We start from the raw sequence: 18,974 nt of genomic DNA, 5'->3' as shown, positions 1-18,974 counted from the left end.
GCCTCTTCTCAATGCTGTCTTGATCCCAGAGGTCTCCCTTCCACAGAGACTACATCAACCCCAGCTCACTGCTTGGCCAACCCTTTATTCCCCTCAAAGACTCACTGCCATTTAGAGGCCAGAGAATGCAAGCCATCACGTGGCATGTGGCTAGTGCCAAAGAGGGTGCCCAGGTATATAGATGGCCTGAGTGACACGACTGAGGCAGGACTCTGGACTCGCAACGTTTCTGGGTTCCTAGGGTGGCCCTGGCATATGCTGCTGCCCCACTTAATTGGCTAATGGTGGTAACACCATCTCTTTTTAAAAGGTAACAGAGCCTCACTACAAATCTTTCCAACCATAATTCATCCCTCTCTCCCTGAGCCATGGCTCTAAGGAAGCCCTAAACAAATTTCCCGCTCTCATTTCTTCTTCTTTTTTTATTTTTTTAAAAGAGACAGGACCTCACTCTGTCACCCAGGCTGAAGTGTAGTAGCACCATCATAGCTCGCTGTAACCTCAAACCCCTGGGCTCAAAAGATTCTCCCGCCTTAGCCTCCCGAGTAGTTGGGACTACAGGTATGCGCCACCACACCCAGCTTAATTTTTAAATTCTCTGTAGAGACAGAGTCTCACTAGGTCTCGAACTCCCGACCTCAAGTGATCCTCCCTCCTTGGCCCTGCAAAGTGGGATTACAGGTGTTAGCCACCATGCCTGGCCCAACTCTGATTTCCAGAGTTAAACCAGAAGGCTGGACAAGCATTCTGATGATATTTCTTGGTTTTATTTTTTTTTTCCCTGAGCAATTCTACATGAATTCTCTTTACAACGCTCACCTAGATAGTGTGACCTAGCAGAAGCAGAAATGGTGTGGGAATCTGGAGACCTCTGTTTAGGCCCAAACTGATATGTATGGCTGTGTGACCAGGAGGGAAGTCGCTGTCCCACTCTTCACCTCAGTTTCCAGCTGGAAAACTGGGGGTGGGGAGGGTCATGACCACCCTGCTAGGCTTGTAAAGATACTCTAAAGACCAAACGAAATAGTGCATTTGATTATGCTTTGTAAGCTGCAACTCATTATGCAAATAGAACTTTTCAAAAAAGATTTTTCCTCCAATGTGTCAACTTGTGCCTGCCTTTTCTGCTTGCCAATGCCCAGCCACTCCAGCTCCATGATGAGGCAGCCCCACTTGAGCCTCCTGTTCCTAAATTTTCACCTCTGCTCTTCTTTGCTGCCACTGCCATTAAAGGATTTTCTAACATTATAGCAGCTGTTGCCACCTACTTCAGCCGGCACCCTTCATCATCATCACAATCACGCCTATCAGTTAGCTGCATTTTACGTTCTTAAATAATGCTGTACCAATATGAAGAGGAGTTTTATAAACAATCCTACTACTCTACCCTTTGGGCACTTGTTTTTTTTAAAGTGGAATGACAACAGGTAGTCTGTTTTTGACACTTCAACATTAATTTGTATGTAGGTTTCCAAGTACAATCATTTCTCAAGATGGCAAAATAGTCCACTGAGTGGATCCACCTCAGTTTCCTTAACCAGTACCCAAATAAAATTAGTGTTTATTTTGTAAAGGGCTTTAGAAACATTTGAAAGCCTTTCTTTACTCATCTGTTATCAACTTTGATTCTCACAACAGTCCTGTGTGCAGGGCAGGACCAGGCTTGCTTATCCAAGGACTTGCCTAAGAAAGTAGAGCCCTGTTCTCCCAGGTGAGTTTTCCCACCTGTCACCCCATCAGCCCTGATTTATGCAGAAGCAGGGAGGATAAATGCTAAAACCATCTGCGCTCATAGCTAACAAGCTGTGGTCCGAGGGTTGAACCTGCTGGATGTCAGGAAAACCAGACTCAGGTTCTGATTTCATCTTCCACTCTCTGCTTTCTGGGGGTTAGTCACTCGACTCTTTAAACCTGTTTGCTCAGTTCAAAGATAGGGCTGCCATGTACCCTGCCTAATCCACAGGGTGTGAGGATCAAACTACCAAATATCATAAAACAAGTTAAAGGGAGCAGAGACACAGTCCAGGGCTTTGCTGCCCTCTCTTCTCCCCCATGTTTAGCGGATAAGCCCTTTGGGATATACCTGAATTTCCTGTTTTGGAGTGAAAAGGTTCTGGGACAAGACAGTCGAGGGAGCTTCTTCCTCAGGGAACTTGATGACCACATCAGCCTAGAAAAATAAGGACAGTCTTTAAAAGCACAGGGGCAGAGAAGTGAGTGAAACTCAATAGATAATATTCTCTGACTCACGTCTAAGACCATAACTGAAAAAAGGTCCAGGCAGTCCCAATCACTTCTGATCCATTAGCTGACAAATTGAGGCAGTAAAAACTTCAAGAACAAAACAAGTATTTGTTGAAAAAGCTTTTTAGAGCAAGACTTCTAATTTTCTGCTGGTATAGTAGCCCCATAGAGCTGCTTAATATAAAAATCCCAGCTGGTACACAGGCTGTTACAGTTGCAATCAGAAACTGCTTGGTGTCCCTGGGAAGTGTGATTTAGTCACATTTGAAAAAGAGAGAAAGAAATGAGTATGTGCTCTGGTGCAAAAACAGCCTGAAGTCCAGGAGAAGAAAAGAAGTCTTGAAAACGCAGCTGCCCCTTTGTCTTGCAAAGTGAGTCAACCACCATTCAAAGCCTGCAATTTGGCCTCTGCCACCTTTCCAAGCTCATCACCTCCCGCTTTTGACAGGAGTCAGGTGCTCTGGCAAAACACAACCGCTCCCATCGCACTGAAAGCACCTTGAGCTTTCTGCAGGCTCTTCCTCAATGATCACCCCACAGCCCCAGATCTGATAAACTCTTGCCATTCTTCAACCCCTTGCTCAAATGCCCTGTCTTGCACGACATTTACTCTCATCACACCAATCCAAAGTGAGGCATGAAGGGAGGCACTATGTAAACGACAACATGCTACACATGGCTATTAGTTAATCAGTTAGTTGGTTATTAGTTAAAATTGTTATCAGAATTCAGATCTCATCTCTCTAAGAGCTATGCCATATCTCAAAGATCTTAACTTTCACATCTATGTAACCCCCATAGTGCCTTGCTATAATATGAACACGGCCTTTCTGTATAACGTTTATAGAAATTCACAGATACTAGCACTCACAAAAGTTTATACTTCCTTCACTCACTTAATATTTATTAAGCACGTACCATGTTGCCAAGCCATATGCATGACCCCAGGACTATTTATGGAGCCCGCACACAGTGCCTCACCTCCCAAGCTTCTTTATCACACTATAGGAGGCACAGGCAAGGCGAAGGTGAAGAGCCCCACGCCCCTGAAAAGGAGCCACCAGTGCCTGGGGCACAGCCACTGTCACCTGAGTCGGGGTACATTCAGGCACATACCACATTCCAGAGGATTGGGTTCTTCAAAGTAGCATCTCCAATGATTAAGTAGAGAGTGTAGGTGCCAGAGGCAGAGTCAAATTCGATCTTTCTTTCAGAGGTATCCAGTTCAAACTTGTACACGTTCTTGTTGTCTGGCTCGGCAACAAACACCACTTCCTGGCCAGTCTTCTGGTTATGGAGTCGGACGAATGTCTAGATGGAAGAATAATCCAACCTTTCATCTGAAAATTTCAAAATTCTCCCTGGGCCTAACATTGAATCCACCGGGCAGCAGACAGTTAGCTCTCTGTCACAGTGAGAGCTCTCAGATCTGCCAGACCTGCCCCAGAGAGCAGAAGGAGTGGCCATGCCACCCTAGTTCCTAGCTCAGAGATAACTTTTTGCTGGTACAAGGAAGTAAATTTAACTTATGGGTCCAGCCAATTCTCGACTAGTCGGAGGCTGAGTGCCCAGTTTGCGGATGATTTAAGCCCTTTGCTATCGCTGCAATTTCTTTTTCCCGCCAGCCTTTTGGTCACTTTGCTGCCCAATTAACTGCTTCACCAGAGGGTGAAAAGAAGGGAAATGAGGTGGAACTGTAAGAGGTCCATTTTCAATTTCCTAGTGCCTCCAGCTAAAGATTTAGTGAGGAGGCTTGGATATTGATAGTAAGGCAGAGTCCTAATCAAGCAGGGCAACCCAGTTTCATGGAGAGTGCCTCAGCATGGAAGACAGACAGATTTGCTTCCACTACTTACTAGCTGAGCAAGTTACTTAACCTCCTTGTGCTTTGATTTCTTCAACTTTACAGCACAGAAATTAACTTCCAGATGTAGCATATCTGTGTGAAGATTTGCAATACCGTATGCTGAGCATTAGTGCAGGGAATGCTTTATGCTAGCTAGTCAACAAATAGTGGTTAATAGCAATACGATGGTAATGAGTCTAATCATTTTATCTCCCCTAATGGCACAAGAAAAAAAGGTATCTGCACATTAGAACTGGACCAAAACTTGATAACCACCCAGAGCTTTTCTTTCAGGTGTTTCAAAATAAAGAATTCAACAAGGCAGGTAGGTTTACAGATCCAATTTACAGATCATAAGGCACAAGCATTAAATGAGTTGGCATGGTGACAGAGCCAGCACTGCATCTACAGAAAATACACATCTCATTTGTTAATCTATACCTGAACAACAAAGAAACACCACCAAAGCATTTAGGGAAAGGGGCCCAGAGACATGAAGCATCCCAACTATAGCAATTAGTCTTGGCCAGGAATGGAATGGGGAGTCCAGATGCCAGATCTCCTTCAGGTTCATCCCTAAAATGCCACCTCCACCTGGAAGGTCTCTAAGCCATGATTCTACAACAGAATTTTGGATGAGACAAGTATTCAGTGAAAGTTACACTTCCTCACTAATTCTCCCTGCTCTAATCTAATCCTACCATTTAGTCTTCTAATTTCTTCTCTTTGTACAACTCTTCCTTCCCTTGTGCTATTTGGCCGGCAAATGTCATTCTGGTAAGAAGCTGGGAAATGGTAAGGGGCCAAAGTATTCAAAGGTCAGTTAGGTTTGGCTAAGGGCCCTAATCAAGCTGTCTGGAGTTTGGGAGTAGGGAGGAGAGAGGAGCAGAGGACTCCCGGGACTGTGGCAATAGAGGAACGTGCTCCTGGGGCACAAGTGCAACAGCTGCAGCTGCAAGAAACAGAAAGCAAGAAGGTTCCCAAGTAAATCCAGTTGCCTCTGAGGTCTGCCCGGAAGCTGCCTCAAGGCAACAACCCTGCTGGTCCTTGCTAAAGCATCGGTACGGGGTACCCCATACCAAACTAGGTACCGCATTTTTGTCTTTCAGCATTCAAAGTATTTATCTGAACCTTCCTTCACATAACACTAAAGGCAGGTTACTCTCCATCAAGGGGGATGATAGGTAGTGTGGGAGTGGGGATGTCTGATTGGACATGGGGCCATATTAGGTTCTCAGGTTCGAAAATCTTTTAAATAATAATTTTCATTACTCTATGAAAAAAATAAAGCCTATTGCTTTCATAACACAAAGTAGGCACAAGTTAAAAGGGCTATTCTTCAGAGTCCCACAAATACAAAATCTGCTTTGGCCAGAATAAAAAAAAAGCTTTGGGTCTTCTTTCGAAATTATTTCAGTATATTCCCTTATTTATTTATACATACATACATACATACCTATATACATACATACATACATACATACATACATACGAGGTCTCACCATATTGCCCAAACTGGTCTCCAACTCCTGGACGCGAGTGATCCTCCCACCTCAGCCTCCAAAGTGTTGGGATTACAGGCGTGAGCCACCATGCCTGGCCAGCATATTCCCTTTTTTAAATCAGAAAGAAAAAGCCTCAGGATGGATGCTGTAGCTCAGGCTTATAATCCCACCACTTTGGGAGGCTGAGGCAGGCGGATCACCTGAGGTCAGGAGATGGAGAACAGCCTGGCCAACATGGTGAAACCCTGTCTCTGCTAAAAATACAAAAATTAGCTGGGCATAGTAATGCATGCCTGTAGTCCCAGCTACTCGGGAGGCTGAGGTTGCAGTGAGCTGAGATCACACCACTGCACTCCATCCTGGGTGACAGAGCGAGACTCTGTCTGAGGGAGGGAGGAAGGAAGGACCTTAATTAAGTGCAAATCTGCTTAAGTACCTCTCCTCAATACCAGCTAATTTTTTAGAAAGAAGCGTGTATCCCAGGTGAAGGATTACAACCAGTAAAAGGGTGAGAGTGTCACGTGGGAGAACCTGATGGACTGTCAGGGTTCGGTCAAGATCTGAAAGCAGGAACGTGGAATTCTCTCTAGTCCATGTTACAGACCACATTGTAAACGCTAGTATCCATTCACATTTCAGGTTAAGAGAACTGTCTAGGCGTCTTCCTGACCTGGTGAGGAGTGAGTTCAGCACCAGTGTTCACATCTACCAGCTGGAAGAACAAGGCAAAGTTCTGGTGGCTGTCTGCGATGAATGTGCCCTTGGCTTTGGCTGGGTACGTCACCCTGAAAGAGGCATATAGAGTCAGTCTTCAGAGAGGATCAGTATATCTCTGAGAACAGGCGGAAAATACATACTTCACTTCATTGCCTAATCCTCCCTCTCCCATAGTAACACTTCTGTTGTGGACAGACAGATGTGGAGAACTGTCTGCAGCCTGGGGGCAAATTGGACTGATAAAGCCTGGACTGAGAAAAGCGCAGAATAAACTTCCAACAGGATCTGGGGAAATGCTGTGTGCAGATGCTTGTACCTCTGAGCTTTCAATTCAAGGACCTAAGGCTCTCAACTCCACCAAAGTCAGGCACCAGCGGAGCTCACGTGTGGCCTCTGCAGGCACACAGAAGAGCCGAGCTGGCAGAACCACAAGGAGAAATTATCACAGGATTGATGCCAGCAGCACACGTGAGCAAGGTAGAGAGACAAGACAGGTAGGAGACACAAAGGAAAGAAGGGTACTTTTGGCTTTGTCTTTTTTTAATGCCAAATTTTTTTCCTGGACACTGTTTCAATTTACTTTTCTGCCCTGAAACTGGGTTTTAAAAAGTCATTTTCCTAACAGGCAGACTTGATGAGGAAAACTTCTTTTCACAGCTATCTCCTGGGATTTTAGGGTAAGATGGCCAGGGAATAAACCAGCCAAATGGTTACAGAGCTCAGACCTGGCTTTATTTTATACTCATATTTTATATTTACTTATAAGTAAGACCAACTCTTCATCTATGCAGAGAATTAAACAGCAAAGTGCTCGCACAGACATTACTTCAGTGGATTCTCAAACAGTGCTCTTATCTCCAATATCACTACAAAAATAGCCAAGCCAGAGACACAAAGGCCAACTCTACGTGATTTAAAAGGAACAGCTGCTTGGCTTCTAGCCTCTGGCTAACATCCCATTTTCAAAGAGCCTTAAGGGTTCACCCTACTGTCTTCTGGCCTCTATAGCTACCCTAGTTGAGTAAAGTTGGGGTCTGGACTATACCCAGAGATCTGGATCCCCCCTACGCCAGTAAGGATCTGGGGGAGGGCTGATGAGCAGGCTTCGTACAGCATTCTGGCCCAACTCTGATCAATTGTTAGTGTCTACTTAGAAGATTATGTTTAAAAAAAAGATTCTGAGGCTGTGTCTGAGTTTGGTGGGAGCAAATGCTCTATGACTTCTTAGTACTGCCTCCATGGACTTGGGAGGGGGAAATGGCAGCCCTAGTGCTGGGTATCTGCCATCTTAATTTTAAGCACCTACGAGGCTTCCAGCTAATTTCAGACCCATCATGGGCCAGAGAGACTTGCCATTAGGTCACTAAAAGCAAATTCAGGACTGTGATGATGAGATCGCACCAGAATGTAAATTAATACCTTGCTTCCTTCACTGAGAAGGTCTTATTATCTTAAAAATTGTCATCTGAACTAAATAATATGCTTAGTGACATAGCTGACTCAGACTAACATCCTGAGGTAAGCGCTTTACCTTGTTGCGGACTGGTAATAAACAGTTTGTGCATGGACTAAACACTGGTATATAAAACCTCCAAATCCACTTAGATGCCTGGCAGAATCCCTGGTGCAGGACCAGTGGAACTACAGACTCTTTAATTTAGGGTGCAAGCTGGATGGCTGCTGATACAGAAATGATGCCTGGAGGGCTCAGTGCCTCAGCATACTCCTCTTAGCTCTTGAGCCTCAGCTCCCCAAGGGATCAGGTGGCATCCCACCTACCGGGTAGTTTTGGGTGCAATGCTCTGATCCTTATCCACAGTGGAAAGATCAACATTTGTGATGCCAACTTCAGTGGAGATCTTGACTCTGAGCTAGATGAAAATAGAGAAGACAGTTGCCAGGTCAACTGGTGGGTGTACAGGAATTCACATGCAGATATAAAGTTTTCTATTCTTCAAGGTGAGAAAGGCATGACTCAGCCCAGTAAAGATTACTGACCCAGCCCAGTAATATTTCCAACCTCTCCCATTCCGAGGCCTAAAATGTCTTTTTCTGGCTTTGGATGGACGGTATACACCAAAAAAAAAATAAAAATAAAATAAATAAATAAATAAATAAATAAAAGAAAAAGAAAAAAAGAAGAAAAAGGAAAAAAAAAAAGTAAATCATTTCATGTATCCTTTAAAATAAATAAGGGGAAAAATTCCTTAAGCAGTACCTTTCATTCGAATCAGTAAGAATTCGGTTCTAATGATAGCTAGGATTTATTGAGTGCTTACCATGTGAAAGGCACTGGTTTTGTAAAGACTATCTCATTTAATCCTCACAATTCTGTAAGGTATTGCTTTTCAGATAAGGAAATAAAAGATGAGAGAGATGAAGCTGCTCTGCTCAAGATCAGACCGCGAGGAAGTGATCAGGCCATTGTCGAGCTCAGGCACTCTGACTCAGAATCCACGCACTTCAGCTCCTTGTTAGACAGCCATGGTAGTTATCTGTACTGTTCTCCAAGTACTTCTCATTCTCCTTCTGAGCATGTGGTAGAATTCTACTTCCCTGCCCCCATGGAGTCAAGTGTGGCCAATGAAACGTGGGCAGAAGTGAAAACTTTAAGAATCAATGCGTGATTCTCTCTTTTCCTCTGACATGGACACAATGTCCAGATGCTTGATCCTTCAGCCAGGGTCCTGGAGCAAAGATATCATGAAGCAGAGCCTCCAGTTGACCACCTAAAGAATCTAGCATGGGCAAAAAATAAACCTTCGTTGTTTTAAGCCACTGAGATTGGGAGTTTGTTATAAGCACAAACCAATCCATGTTGACTCTTAGTGTTTGAATTCTGTATGTCCCGTATAAACATCTTCACAAAGAGGGACTAATGTCAATAAATAAGAAAATTTAAAATTAGATTAAAATCAATGTAAACATCCAAAAGAGACAGAAAACATGTTAAATTTCTGAATTAAAACCCAAGTTTGAATGTGCAAATTATGCAACCCCAAGGCGCTTTTATGTGCAAACAGATCTGTAAGCCTTCCAAATATTTGATAGGTTTGAATGTAACACTTAAGGAAATCCTTGCCAAATCCACTGGTTTATAGTCTAAGTCAGGATCAAGGAATAGAGATAAAGGGATGGGCAAATAATTTAAGGATAGCTTCGGCGGTTTTCTAAAATACCATATTGAGGTGTGACAACCTCAAATCAAGGGCAAAGAAGAAAAATTAAAAAGAGATAAAGATTCCTTTAATAAGAAAGTAATTCCTTCTAATAGCCTTCTTTCCTGCCTCTATAATAACTATTTTATGACAACAGCCTCAATTATCATGTTGAATACAGGTGTTCTGTTTTGCTTAAAAAAAACTGTAAAGATTTATTACCAGAAGCTGTAACGATATTACCACCTACATTTGAATTCATAGCCACCTATTAGCAGAATTATGTTTAGGATCATTGCCTGTCATTGAGTCTAGGCAACTGGGTGCAATTATGGCAGTGGAGGAGGGAAGATGGCCCATCAGGTTGAATAGACACCCCCAAGAAGGGAGCTTGGAGCCTCTACTTTGGCTCTCTGGGCTCTCTGCTGAGTTAACAGCATTACAACTCACACAACGATCAGAACCAGAGCAAGCTTTTTTGCATAAAGCACAACCCGACAAGTACTGACATTTCCACTGGAAGACAAACTGGAATGGAAGGCTCAGCCAAAGAAGTGGCCAGAGAGGTTTGATTTGACACCCGCTGAGAACACTTTCCCTGTAGTATGTGGAGCACCTATGTGCAGGGAATACACAGAGATGGCAAGAAATCCTTCCTGTTCCATACACAAACCATAATGACAATGAACCAGGTTGCTGCTTTAATGTATGTACAAAGTGTTATGAAAGCACAGGAGAAGGAACTGTGACCCAAGTCTGCCCATGGGTGGCCCCGACTGGGGAGTAGGAAACATTCCATAGCAAGAAGACTAAGGAGGAGGCTTGATGGGCTTAGCAGCCCTCCAATTTTGGGAGAGATAGGAGGATTAGCAATACTCTATGCTATAAAAATAATCTGTCTTCATAGTTAACTACTCTGCAATCTTCATCAACGTTAACTAGATAATTCCCTTGTTATTTCTGTAACTCACTCTTAAGAACTCATTCATTTAATTTGTAAATGTGATCTTGGAATCATCATCCCACTGAAATGTCCATAAACAGGAGACTAGCTAAATAAAGAATGATACATGCGTATTATTAATTACCATGGAGCAATTAAAAAGAACAGACTAGGCTGGGCGTGATGGCTCATGCCTGTAATCCAGCACTTTGGGAGGTGAATCATTTGAGGTCAGGAGTTCGAGACCAGCCTGACTGACATGGCAAAACCTTGTCTCTACTAAAAATACAAAAAAATTAGCCAGACGTGGTGACGCACGCCTGTAGTCCCAGCTACTCGGGAGGCTGGGACAGGAAAATAGTTTGAACCCGGAAGGCGGAGGTTGCAGTGAGCCAAGATCACGCCACTGCACTCCAGCCTGGGCAATAGGGCAAGGCTCCGCCTCAAAAGAAAAAAAAAAAAGAATTGTGTAAAGTCTTCAGTGTCTCCTAATGATAGCGATAAGGAAGCTATCAGCTTTTAGGTTTTCACTTAGAATCCTGGCTCTAAACTCTCAGCACTAACTTAGCCACTAAAGCCCGCTAATCAGGATCCAGCTTCGTGTGTGTTCTAAAGACATCCTGAGCATCACCCAACAATGCAGACACATGGAGTGAGCAAAGGGCAAACTGCAGTGAACTTGCATCATTCTTGGTTTGCTCTCAGCCCTAATTTAAAAAGCCTTCCTAAGTTACAGCTTTCTTTGTTGCACATAAACACCCGTAGGGCTGTTCTTAAATAGGGAACAGTTTAAAACAAATCCTTCTGCTCCTAAAATCTCACTATAAATGGGTCTCTGGAAACACTCAAAAGAAAAGCATTTTCATGCTACTCTTTTAAAGCAAATTTAGAAATAAAAATCGTAACTTTTTTCAAAGCCCTCTTTAAAGAGTTCAGTGTAGGAACCCTGTTGATTAGCTGCTTCTTCCTTCCAAGTAACACTGCAGGATTCATTTTTACAATAGGAAAGGGACTTATTTCTCTACTTGAAATGCAGCTAAGCCTGCTTTACACTGGATCATGCTATTCCTTTCTCTGCTTGCACCTCATGCCATATACATCTCAAAAAATGTTCTAATGCCAGGAAATGCAGTCTTTCTGCTGGGAGTAATAACACCCCTGTTTAGCTTATTACTGTCAAAAATGATGGTGCATTAGGGGCAATTAATGCTAATGAAAGCTTCCAAAACCCATGCTTCCCCTGACAGCCAGTCCAATGTCAATGAGGGCTATTACAGGACTTCCACAACAAACCACCGTTAATGCACTCTGACCAATGTCGAGCATCTCCTGGGAGGACAAACAGGACCCAGTGACCTGCTCTGAGGCTCTAAGTGTGACTATTACTGAAATTACAAAGAAAATTTGCATATATGGCAAAGGTCAGAGCCGACTCTCTCTCCCTCTCTCTCTCTCACACACACACAAACACACACACACACACACACACACACACACACCCCTCTAATGTAATAAGGAGGAAGACAGAAGATTTTGTAATGCTTACTCCGTCACTAGGGAGGAAAAGGACAGCAAATGGCCTCAATGGGGGCTTATTATCATTGCATGAACAACACCTATTAGCCATTTCTGCTATTTTGTACTTAGATAATTTTTCCAACAATCACAGAAACACTTGGACAAACACCAGATTTGATGTCACAAAATGCCAAGCTGTTACAGTAATCAAGACGGCGTGGTATTGGCATAAGGACAAAAATACAGATTAATGAAATAGAATTATGAGTCCAGAAATCAACCCTTACATTTATGGTCAAGTGATTCCTACAAGGATGTATGTGCCAAGGCAATTCGTTAGGGAAAGCACAGTCTTTTCAACAAATGGTTCTAGGACAACTGCAAAATAAGACTGGACCCCCTACGTCACACCATACACAAAAATTAACTCACAATGAATCAGAAACCTAAGGGTAAGAACCAAAAGTATAAAATTCTTTTTCTACTTTTGAACATAGCAGTAAATCTTCATAACTTTGGATCAGACAATGGTTTCTTAGACATGACACCTAAAGCACAAACAACAACAACAAAATTTTAAAACTGAACTTAATCAAAATTAAAATTTTTTATGCTTCAAAAGACAACATCATGAAAGTGAAAATACAACCTTCAGACTGCGAGAAAATATTTGCAAATCATGTATCTAATAAGGAACCTCTAACCAGAGAAACTCTTAACAACTCAAGAATACAAAAAGATAATAAAAAGATAAAGACAAATAAAGATAAAGATAAATGAAAGGAAATAAGAGGTATATAGATTGTGGAAGGAAGAAAAAAAGACCAAAAACATTTTTTTCAATGGACAATGGATTTGAATAGACATTCTTTTAAAGAAGATATACAAAAGACCAATAAGCACATAAAGAGATACTCAACATTATTACCCATCAGAGAAATGGAAATCAAAACCATAATGAGATACCACTTTATACCCACTACAATGGCTAGAATCAAAAAGTCAGATAATAACAAGTGTTGGTGAGGATGTAGTAAAATTGGAACCCTCATACATTGCTGGTAGAAACGTAAAATGGTACAGCTGCTTTGAAAACTTGTTTCTTGAAAAGTGAAACACTGAGTTACCATATGACGCAAGAATTCTATTCCTAAGCATACACCTGAAAGAACTGTGTTTAAAAAGTTATATACAAATGTTCACAGTAGCATTACTCATAAGAGCCAAAAAGGAGAAATACCTCAAATGTTATTAACTAATGAGTAGGTAAACAAAATGTGATATATCCATACAATGGAATATTATTTTGCCATAAAAAGAAATAAAGTACTAATACATGCTACAACATGGAAGAACCTTAAAAGTATTAGGTTAAGTGAAAAAACAAAAAAGCCAGACACAAAAGGTAACATAGTGTATGATTCCATTTATACAAAATGTCCCAAATAGGCAACCAGAGAGAAAGAAAGCAGAAAGTAGGAGCAGAGAACGGGAGTGACTACTAAAGACATAACGCTGCTCTCCAGGGTGATAAAAATATTCTGGAATGGCATTCTGGTAAGGGTTGCACACGCCTGTGAATATACTAAAAACACTGGATTGCCTAGTTTAGTTTAGTTTAGTTTTTTTTTTTTTTTTTGGCAGAGACGGGGTTTTACCATGCTGACCAGGCTGGTCTCGAATTCCTGATCTCAGGCGATCCACTCGCCTCGGCCTCCCAAAGTGCTGGGATTACAGGTATAAGCCACGCACTCAGTCTTTTTGTTTTTTTGAGACAAGGTCTCACTCTGTTGTCCAGGCTGGAGTGCAGTAGTGTGATCACAGTTCACTGCAGCCTCAAACTCCTAGGCTCAAGGGATCCTCTTGCCTCAGCCTCTCAAGTAGCTGGGATACCCGGCTAATTTATTTTTAAATTTTTGGTAGAGATGGGATCTCCCTGTGTTGCCCAAGTTGTCTCTAACTCCTGGGCTCAAGTGATCCTCCCGCCTCAGCCTCCCAAAGTGCTGGGACGCTTGTCTCTAACTCCTGGACTCAAGCGATCCTCCCTCCTCAGCCTCCTAAAGTGCTGGGATGCTTGTCTCTAACTCCTGGGCTCAAGTGATCATCCCACCTCAGTCTCCCAAAGTGCTGCGATTACAAGCATGGTGGCTCATGCCCAGTCTGAATTACATACTTTAAATTGATAAATTTTATGGTATGAGAATTATACCTCAATAAAGCTGTTATTAAATCAATAAATAAAAGCTAAGTCTCGGCCAGGCCTAGTGGCTCACATCTGTAATCCCAGCACTTTCGGAGGCCGAGTGGGGGAGCGGATCACCTGAGGTCAGGAGTTTGAGACCAGCCTGGCCAACATGGCAAAACCCCGTCTCTACTAAAACTACAAAAAAATTAGCCTGGCAAGGTGGTGTGCACCTGTAATCCCAGCTCCTCAGGAGGCCAAGGCAGGAGAATCAGTTGAACCCAGGAGGCGGAGACGAAGGTTGCAGTGAGCCAAGATCGTGCCACTGTACTCCAGCCTGGACGACAGAGTGCGATTCCGTCTCAAAAAAAAAAAAAAAAAAAAAAAAGCTAAGTCTGGAAGATTGCCAAAGTTCTGAAGGGCCCGCAATGTGGGAAAATGTCTTTACACCACTCCATCCTGTTCTTCCTCTAAGTGATGCTAGATGGGAACCAAGCACTGAAAAAATAAGATTTAGGCCGGGCATGGTGGCTCACGCCTGTAATCCCAGCACTTCTGGGCGGATCACAAGGTCAAGAGATCAAGACCATCCTGGCCAACATGGTGAGACCCCGTCTCTACTAAAAATACAAAAATTAGCTGGGTGTGGTGGCGCATGCCTGTAGTCCCAGCTACTCAGGAGGCTGAGGCAGAAGAATAGCTTGAACCTGGGAGGCAGAGGTTCCAGTGACCCAGGATTGCACCACTGCATTCCAGCCTGGCAACAGAGCGAGACGGTCTCAAAATAAATAAATAAATAAATAAATAAATAAAATAAGAAGAAGAAAAAGAAGAAGAAGATTTAGTTTCCATCCATAGGAGTTCTCAGCCCAGTGAAAAAGCAATGCAGGTGGTGGTTCACGCCTATAATCCCAGTACTTTGGGAGGCAAAGGTGGGCAGATCACTTGAGCCCAGGAGTTCAAGAGCAGCCTGGGCAACATGGCAAAATCCAGTCTCTAGAAAAAAATACAAAAATTAGCTGGCATGGTGGTACATGCCTGTAGTCCCAGCTACCTGGCAGGTTGAGGTGGGAGGATCACCTGAGCCCAGTAGGTCAAGGCTGCAGTGAGACATGATCACACCAGTGCACTCCAGCCTGGATGGTAAAATGAGACCTTGTCTCAAAAAAAAAAAAAAAAAAGAAAAAAAAAGAAAAAGAAAAAGCAATGCATATAAACAATGGTAATATAATGAATAAGTACAACTATAGACAGGGTGTAAAATACTACAGCAACAAAAATGAACTTCGGATAGACCGAAGCCTCAAATATAAGGGGAAAACAACTTAAAAACTGTTCAGAAGACACTGGAGGGCCAGGTGCAGTGGCTCACGCCTGTAATCCCAACACTTTGGGAGGCCAAGAGTTGGAGACCAGCCTGGCCAAAACGGCAAAACCCTGTATCTACTAAAAATGCAAAAATTAGCCGGGTGTGGTGGCACATACCTGTAGTCCCAGCTACTTGGGAGGCTGAGGCAGGAGAACTGCTTGAACCCGGGAGGCAGAGGTTGCAGTGAGCCAAGATCGCGCCACTATACTCTAGCCTGAGTGACAGAGTGAGACTCTGTCTCAAAAATAAATAAAAAGAAAAAAGAAAAAACTGGAGAATATCTTTTTGACTTTGGGGTAGCACAGGATCATCTTAAAGAAGACACAAAAAACACAGACTAGCAAAAAACTTATATTTTATTTATTTACTTATTTTTTTGAGACAGAGTCTCGCTCTGTTGCCCAGGCTGGAGTGCGGTGGTGTGATTTTGGCTCACTGCAACCTCCGCCTCTCAGGTTCAAGTGATTCTCCTGCTTCAGCCTCCCAAGTAGCTGGGATTACAGGTGCGTGCCACCACGCCTGGCTAATTTTTGTATTTTCAGTAGAGCCAGGATTTTGCTATATTGGCCAGGCTGCTCTTGAACTCCTGGCCTCAAGTGATCCACCCACCTCAGCCTCCGAAACTGCTGGGATTATAGGCATGAGCCACCTCACCTGGCCCCAGGAAAAGATGCTTAAATTAAGCTTCATTAAAATTAAATTTTGTGCATCAAGAGATGCCATAAAGCAATTCTAGGGGAAGATATCCTATGCTCACAACTAAACATATATCACTCCTAAAAATCAGTAATAAGACTAACAAACCAAAAGAAAACCAGGCAAAGATATGAAACAATTCACTAGAAAGGAAACCTAATTGGCTAATAAATACAAAAAAAGATGTTTAACTTTACCAGTAACCAAGGAAAGACATTAAAACAAGATACCTTTTCATATGCATCAGATTACCAAAACCTAAAAATATCAAATATTGGTACGAATATGGAGAAAAGAGTAATTTGGTGACTGTAACAACAAAAGACTCATGGAAAAGACAATCAGAGGTGGGATCAATAGGACCTGGTAACTGACTAGAAGGTAGAAGTCACAAGAAAGGAAGGGGTTTAGAACTGTGAGGTATAAGCCTGGCATTTAAGATGGACTGGCAGTAGAGGGAAGAAGAGGTTTCAAGAAAAAAAAAAAAAAAAGAACTTTCCTTTTAATATGTTCAGTTGCAAATACGTCCTCTTAACGTAGGAAACTAACATTAAAAGAATGTGGATTTGAAAGGATCAAGGCACACTCTACAATAGTTTCTATCCATAGTGAACGGACTAAGATCAGATGTCTCATGCTTAAAAGGTCAACACATGAGGTGGACAGATTCGAGTTCCAGAAAACATCTTCCTTTCTGCCAAACTTTAAATGCAAGTGTTGAATCTATCTATGGGAAGTAATGCCCCATTTTTGAAAAGGTCAAACTTTCTAGCTGTTAATTCTGTCATTAAAAGAAAGCAAGTGTCACAGGAGCCAATTTGAGGAGCTCTCCAAAGGCCAAACCTAGGATAAAATGAGCAACAAGATAAATGACAGTCATGGATCACAATGTATATAGTAAAATAAATATCCATGATGCAATTATTGTAAACATATGAATTATAGATAATATATTACATTACAAACATGTTACGATAAAGAATTATTATAGTTATAAATAAATAAACAGGATAAAAAACAGTTATTTTCTTACAGTATTCCAATTTTAAAAATGTAGAACCAATGAAAGAGAAAATCACCCTTTGGCAAACACCACAGTAATAACTATTACAGACAAGATCATGAAGATCCTTACAGAGTCTCAAAGTATCACCCCACAAGACACTTAAATACAAGCAGAAAAACAGCAACTTTACAGCAGAGAAACCTAGCACACAATCACCTTACTCAAGTGATCAAGGTTAACATTACCTGTAATGAGACATATCAACATCATATACTTCATGCTCTGAGTAGGGCAGAGCATTACTTTTGGGATAGAACTGAGGAAAATGCATGACCCGAATCCGATCATGAAGAAACATCACACAAACACAAACTGAGAGACATTCTACAAATTGAGAGCCAGTTCTCTTCAAGCATCAAGGTCATGAAAGACAAAGAAACCATCTTAAATTGGAAGTAAGAAAGTAGGAAAATGTGTAACTCATCTTAAATAAACTTCTATCTAAAAAGATTACAATGAAAGCCACGGTGCCAGATGGGGTAAATTTCAATTAGCTGGGAAAAATACTCATGTGAACTACCTCATTCCCACAAAGCATCAGGTATATAAGGCTTTCTATCCTTAAAGCTACTTTGACCTTTAACCCAGCTAGAGTTAGCTAAACATCTGAAACACAGTTCATTATAAAAGATTACCGATTTTCTTTTATCCTTTATCCAAATAGCTTCATTATAGTGTTATATATGTGTCATTTGATGCTTTTTGTCATCTACTTGGCATCAAGCACTTTTCTAAACCCACCAAAGCCTATCACACAAAACACTTTAAGAGTTTAAGCCTCGGTGGAATTATGGGTGATTTTTATTTTTTCCACTAACTAAATTTCATGTAAGATAGTAATGCTAAATTATAATGGAAAATGAAAAACTTACAAATAAAATAAAATTCACTATGACCAAGTTCTTGAGTTACTGCCTTGGCTAAGCCTGTCAAACAGCAAAGATTGAACGCAGCTCTCGCTCCACATAAACGCATTAGCTTGGTTGTAGATAAAACTCAATGGACCAGACGATTAATACAGTGTCAGTGTGGCCATTTCCTTGGATATACTAACATGGCAATGGGAAGGAAAGAAAAACACCTACCTCTACGGTATTTGCAATGTAACGGTTGTCACCTTCAACTTTGACAAGGAAGTCATAATAACCACTGGAAAATTTGACGTTCATGAAGTTTAGTTCAAAAACATCCCTGTTAAGAATGACAATGGGCTTAGCAAGAACTCAGGTAGGAAAGTCATGGATATAACAAACAGGAGCTACAAAATGTCTCCTGAAGACTGTTCAAGGCTAGCCCACTCCCTACCTTTTTGACTTCCCACCTCACTTGGGCAATCTCATGCTTATTTTGTTTTATTTTATTTATTTTGAGACAGGTTGTCACTTTTATTTTATTTTGAGACAGGTTCTCACTCTGTCACCCAGGCTGGAGTACAGTGGCGCGATCACAGCTCACCACAGCCTCAAACTCCTAGGCTCAATTGATCCTCCCACCTCAGCCTCCCCAAAAGTTGGGACGGCAGGCACACCCCATCACGACCAGATAATTTTGGGGTTTTTTTGTAGAGACAGGGTCCTGAGATCAAGTGATCCACACGCCTCAGCCTCCCTAAGTGCAGGCTGGGGCGTGAGCCACCGTGCCCAATCCTCATGCTTAATCACAGATTGGAATGTGGAGAAAAGTATCTAAAATGAACACCTCTAGGTTTCCTACATTTTCTTTTCCTTTGT

The 18,974-nt window shown here is 42.1% G+C and overlaps 1 protein-coding gene and 1 long non-coding RNA gene across 15 annotated transcripts in view; both read right to left on the bottom strand.

The window, feature by feature from the left end:
• Positions 1-18,974, bottom strand: part of RPN2 (ribophorin II) — a 60,431-nt gene that overhangs the window by 9,517 nt on the left and 31,940 nt on the right. For all 14 annotated transcript variants that reach the window (XR_013399858.1, XR_013399860.1, XM_077951707.1 and 11 more), the window contains 5 exons: positions 18,330-18,435; positions 8,092-8,183; positions 6,266-6,380; positions 3,361-3,555; positions 2,084-2,170 (listed from right to left, as the gene is read on the bottom strand). Coding sequence is in view for 12 of the 14 variants with exons in the window: in XM_077951707.1 (XP_077807833.1) it covers positions 2,084-2,170; positions 3,361-3,555; positions 6,266-6,380; positions 8,092-8,183; positions 18,330-18,435 (595 nt within the window). In the remaining 2 variants the exon portion in view is untranslated. The remainder of the gene's footprint in view (positions 1-2,083; positions 2,171-3,360; positions 3,556-6,265; positions 6,381-8,091; positions 8,184-18,329; positions 18,436-18,974) is intronic.
• LOC144332116 (uncharacterized) lies at positions 4,117-5,702 on the bottom strand. Its single transcript, XR_013399889.1, has 3 exons — positions 5,593-5,702; positions 4,792-5,042; positions 4,117-4,183 (listed from the first exon to the last, which is right to left on the bottom strand). It is a non-coding gene; the product is annotated as an uncharacterized LOC144332116 (long non-coding RNA).

The sequence above is a fragment of the Macaca mulatta genome, chromosome 10 (assembly GCF_049350105.2).
Source record: "Macaca mulatta isolate MMU2019108-1 chromosome 10, T2T-MMU8v2.0, whole genome shotgun sequence".
Classification (NCBI taxonomy): Eukaryota; Metazoa; Chordata; class Mammalia; order Primates; family Cercopithecidae; genus Macaca; species Macaca mulatta.
Note: the sequence above shows the minus strand (reverse complement) of the source record. Positions and strands in the feature narration are given on the sequence as shown.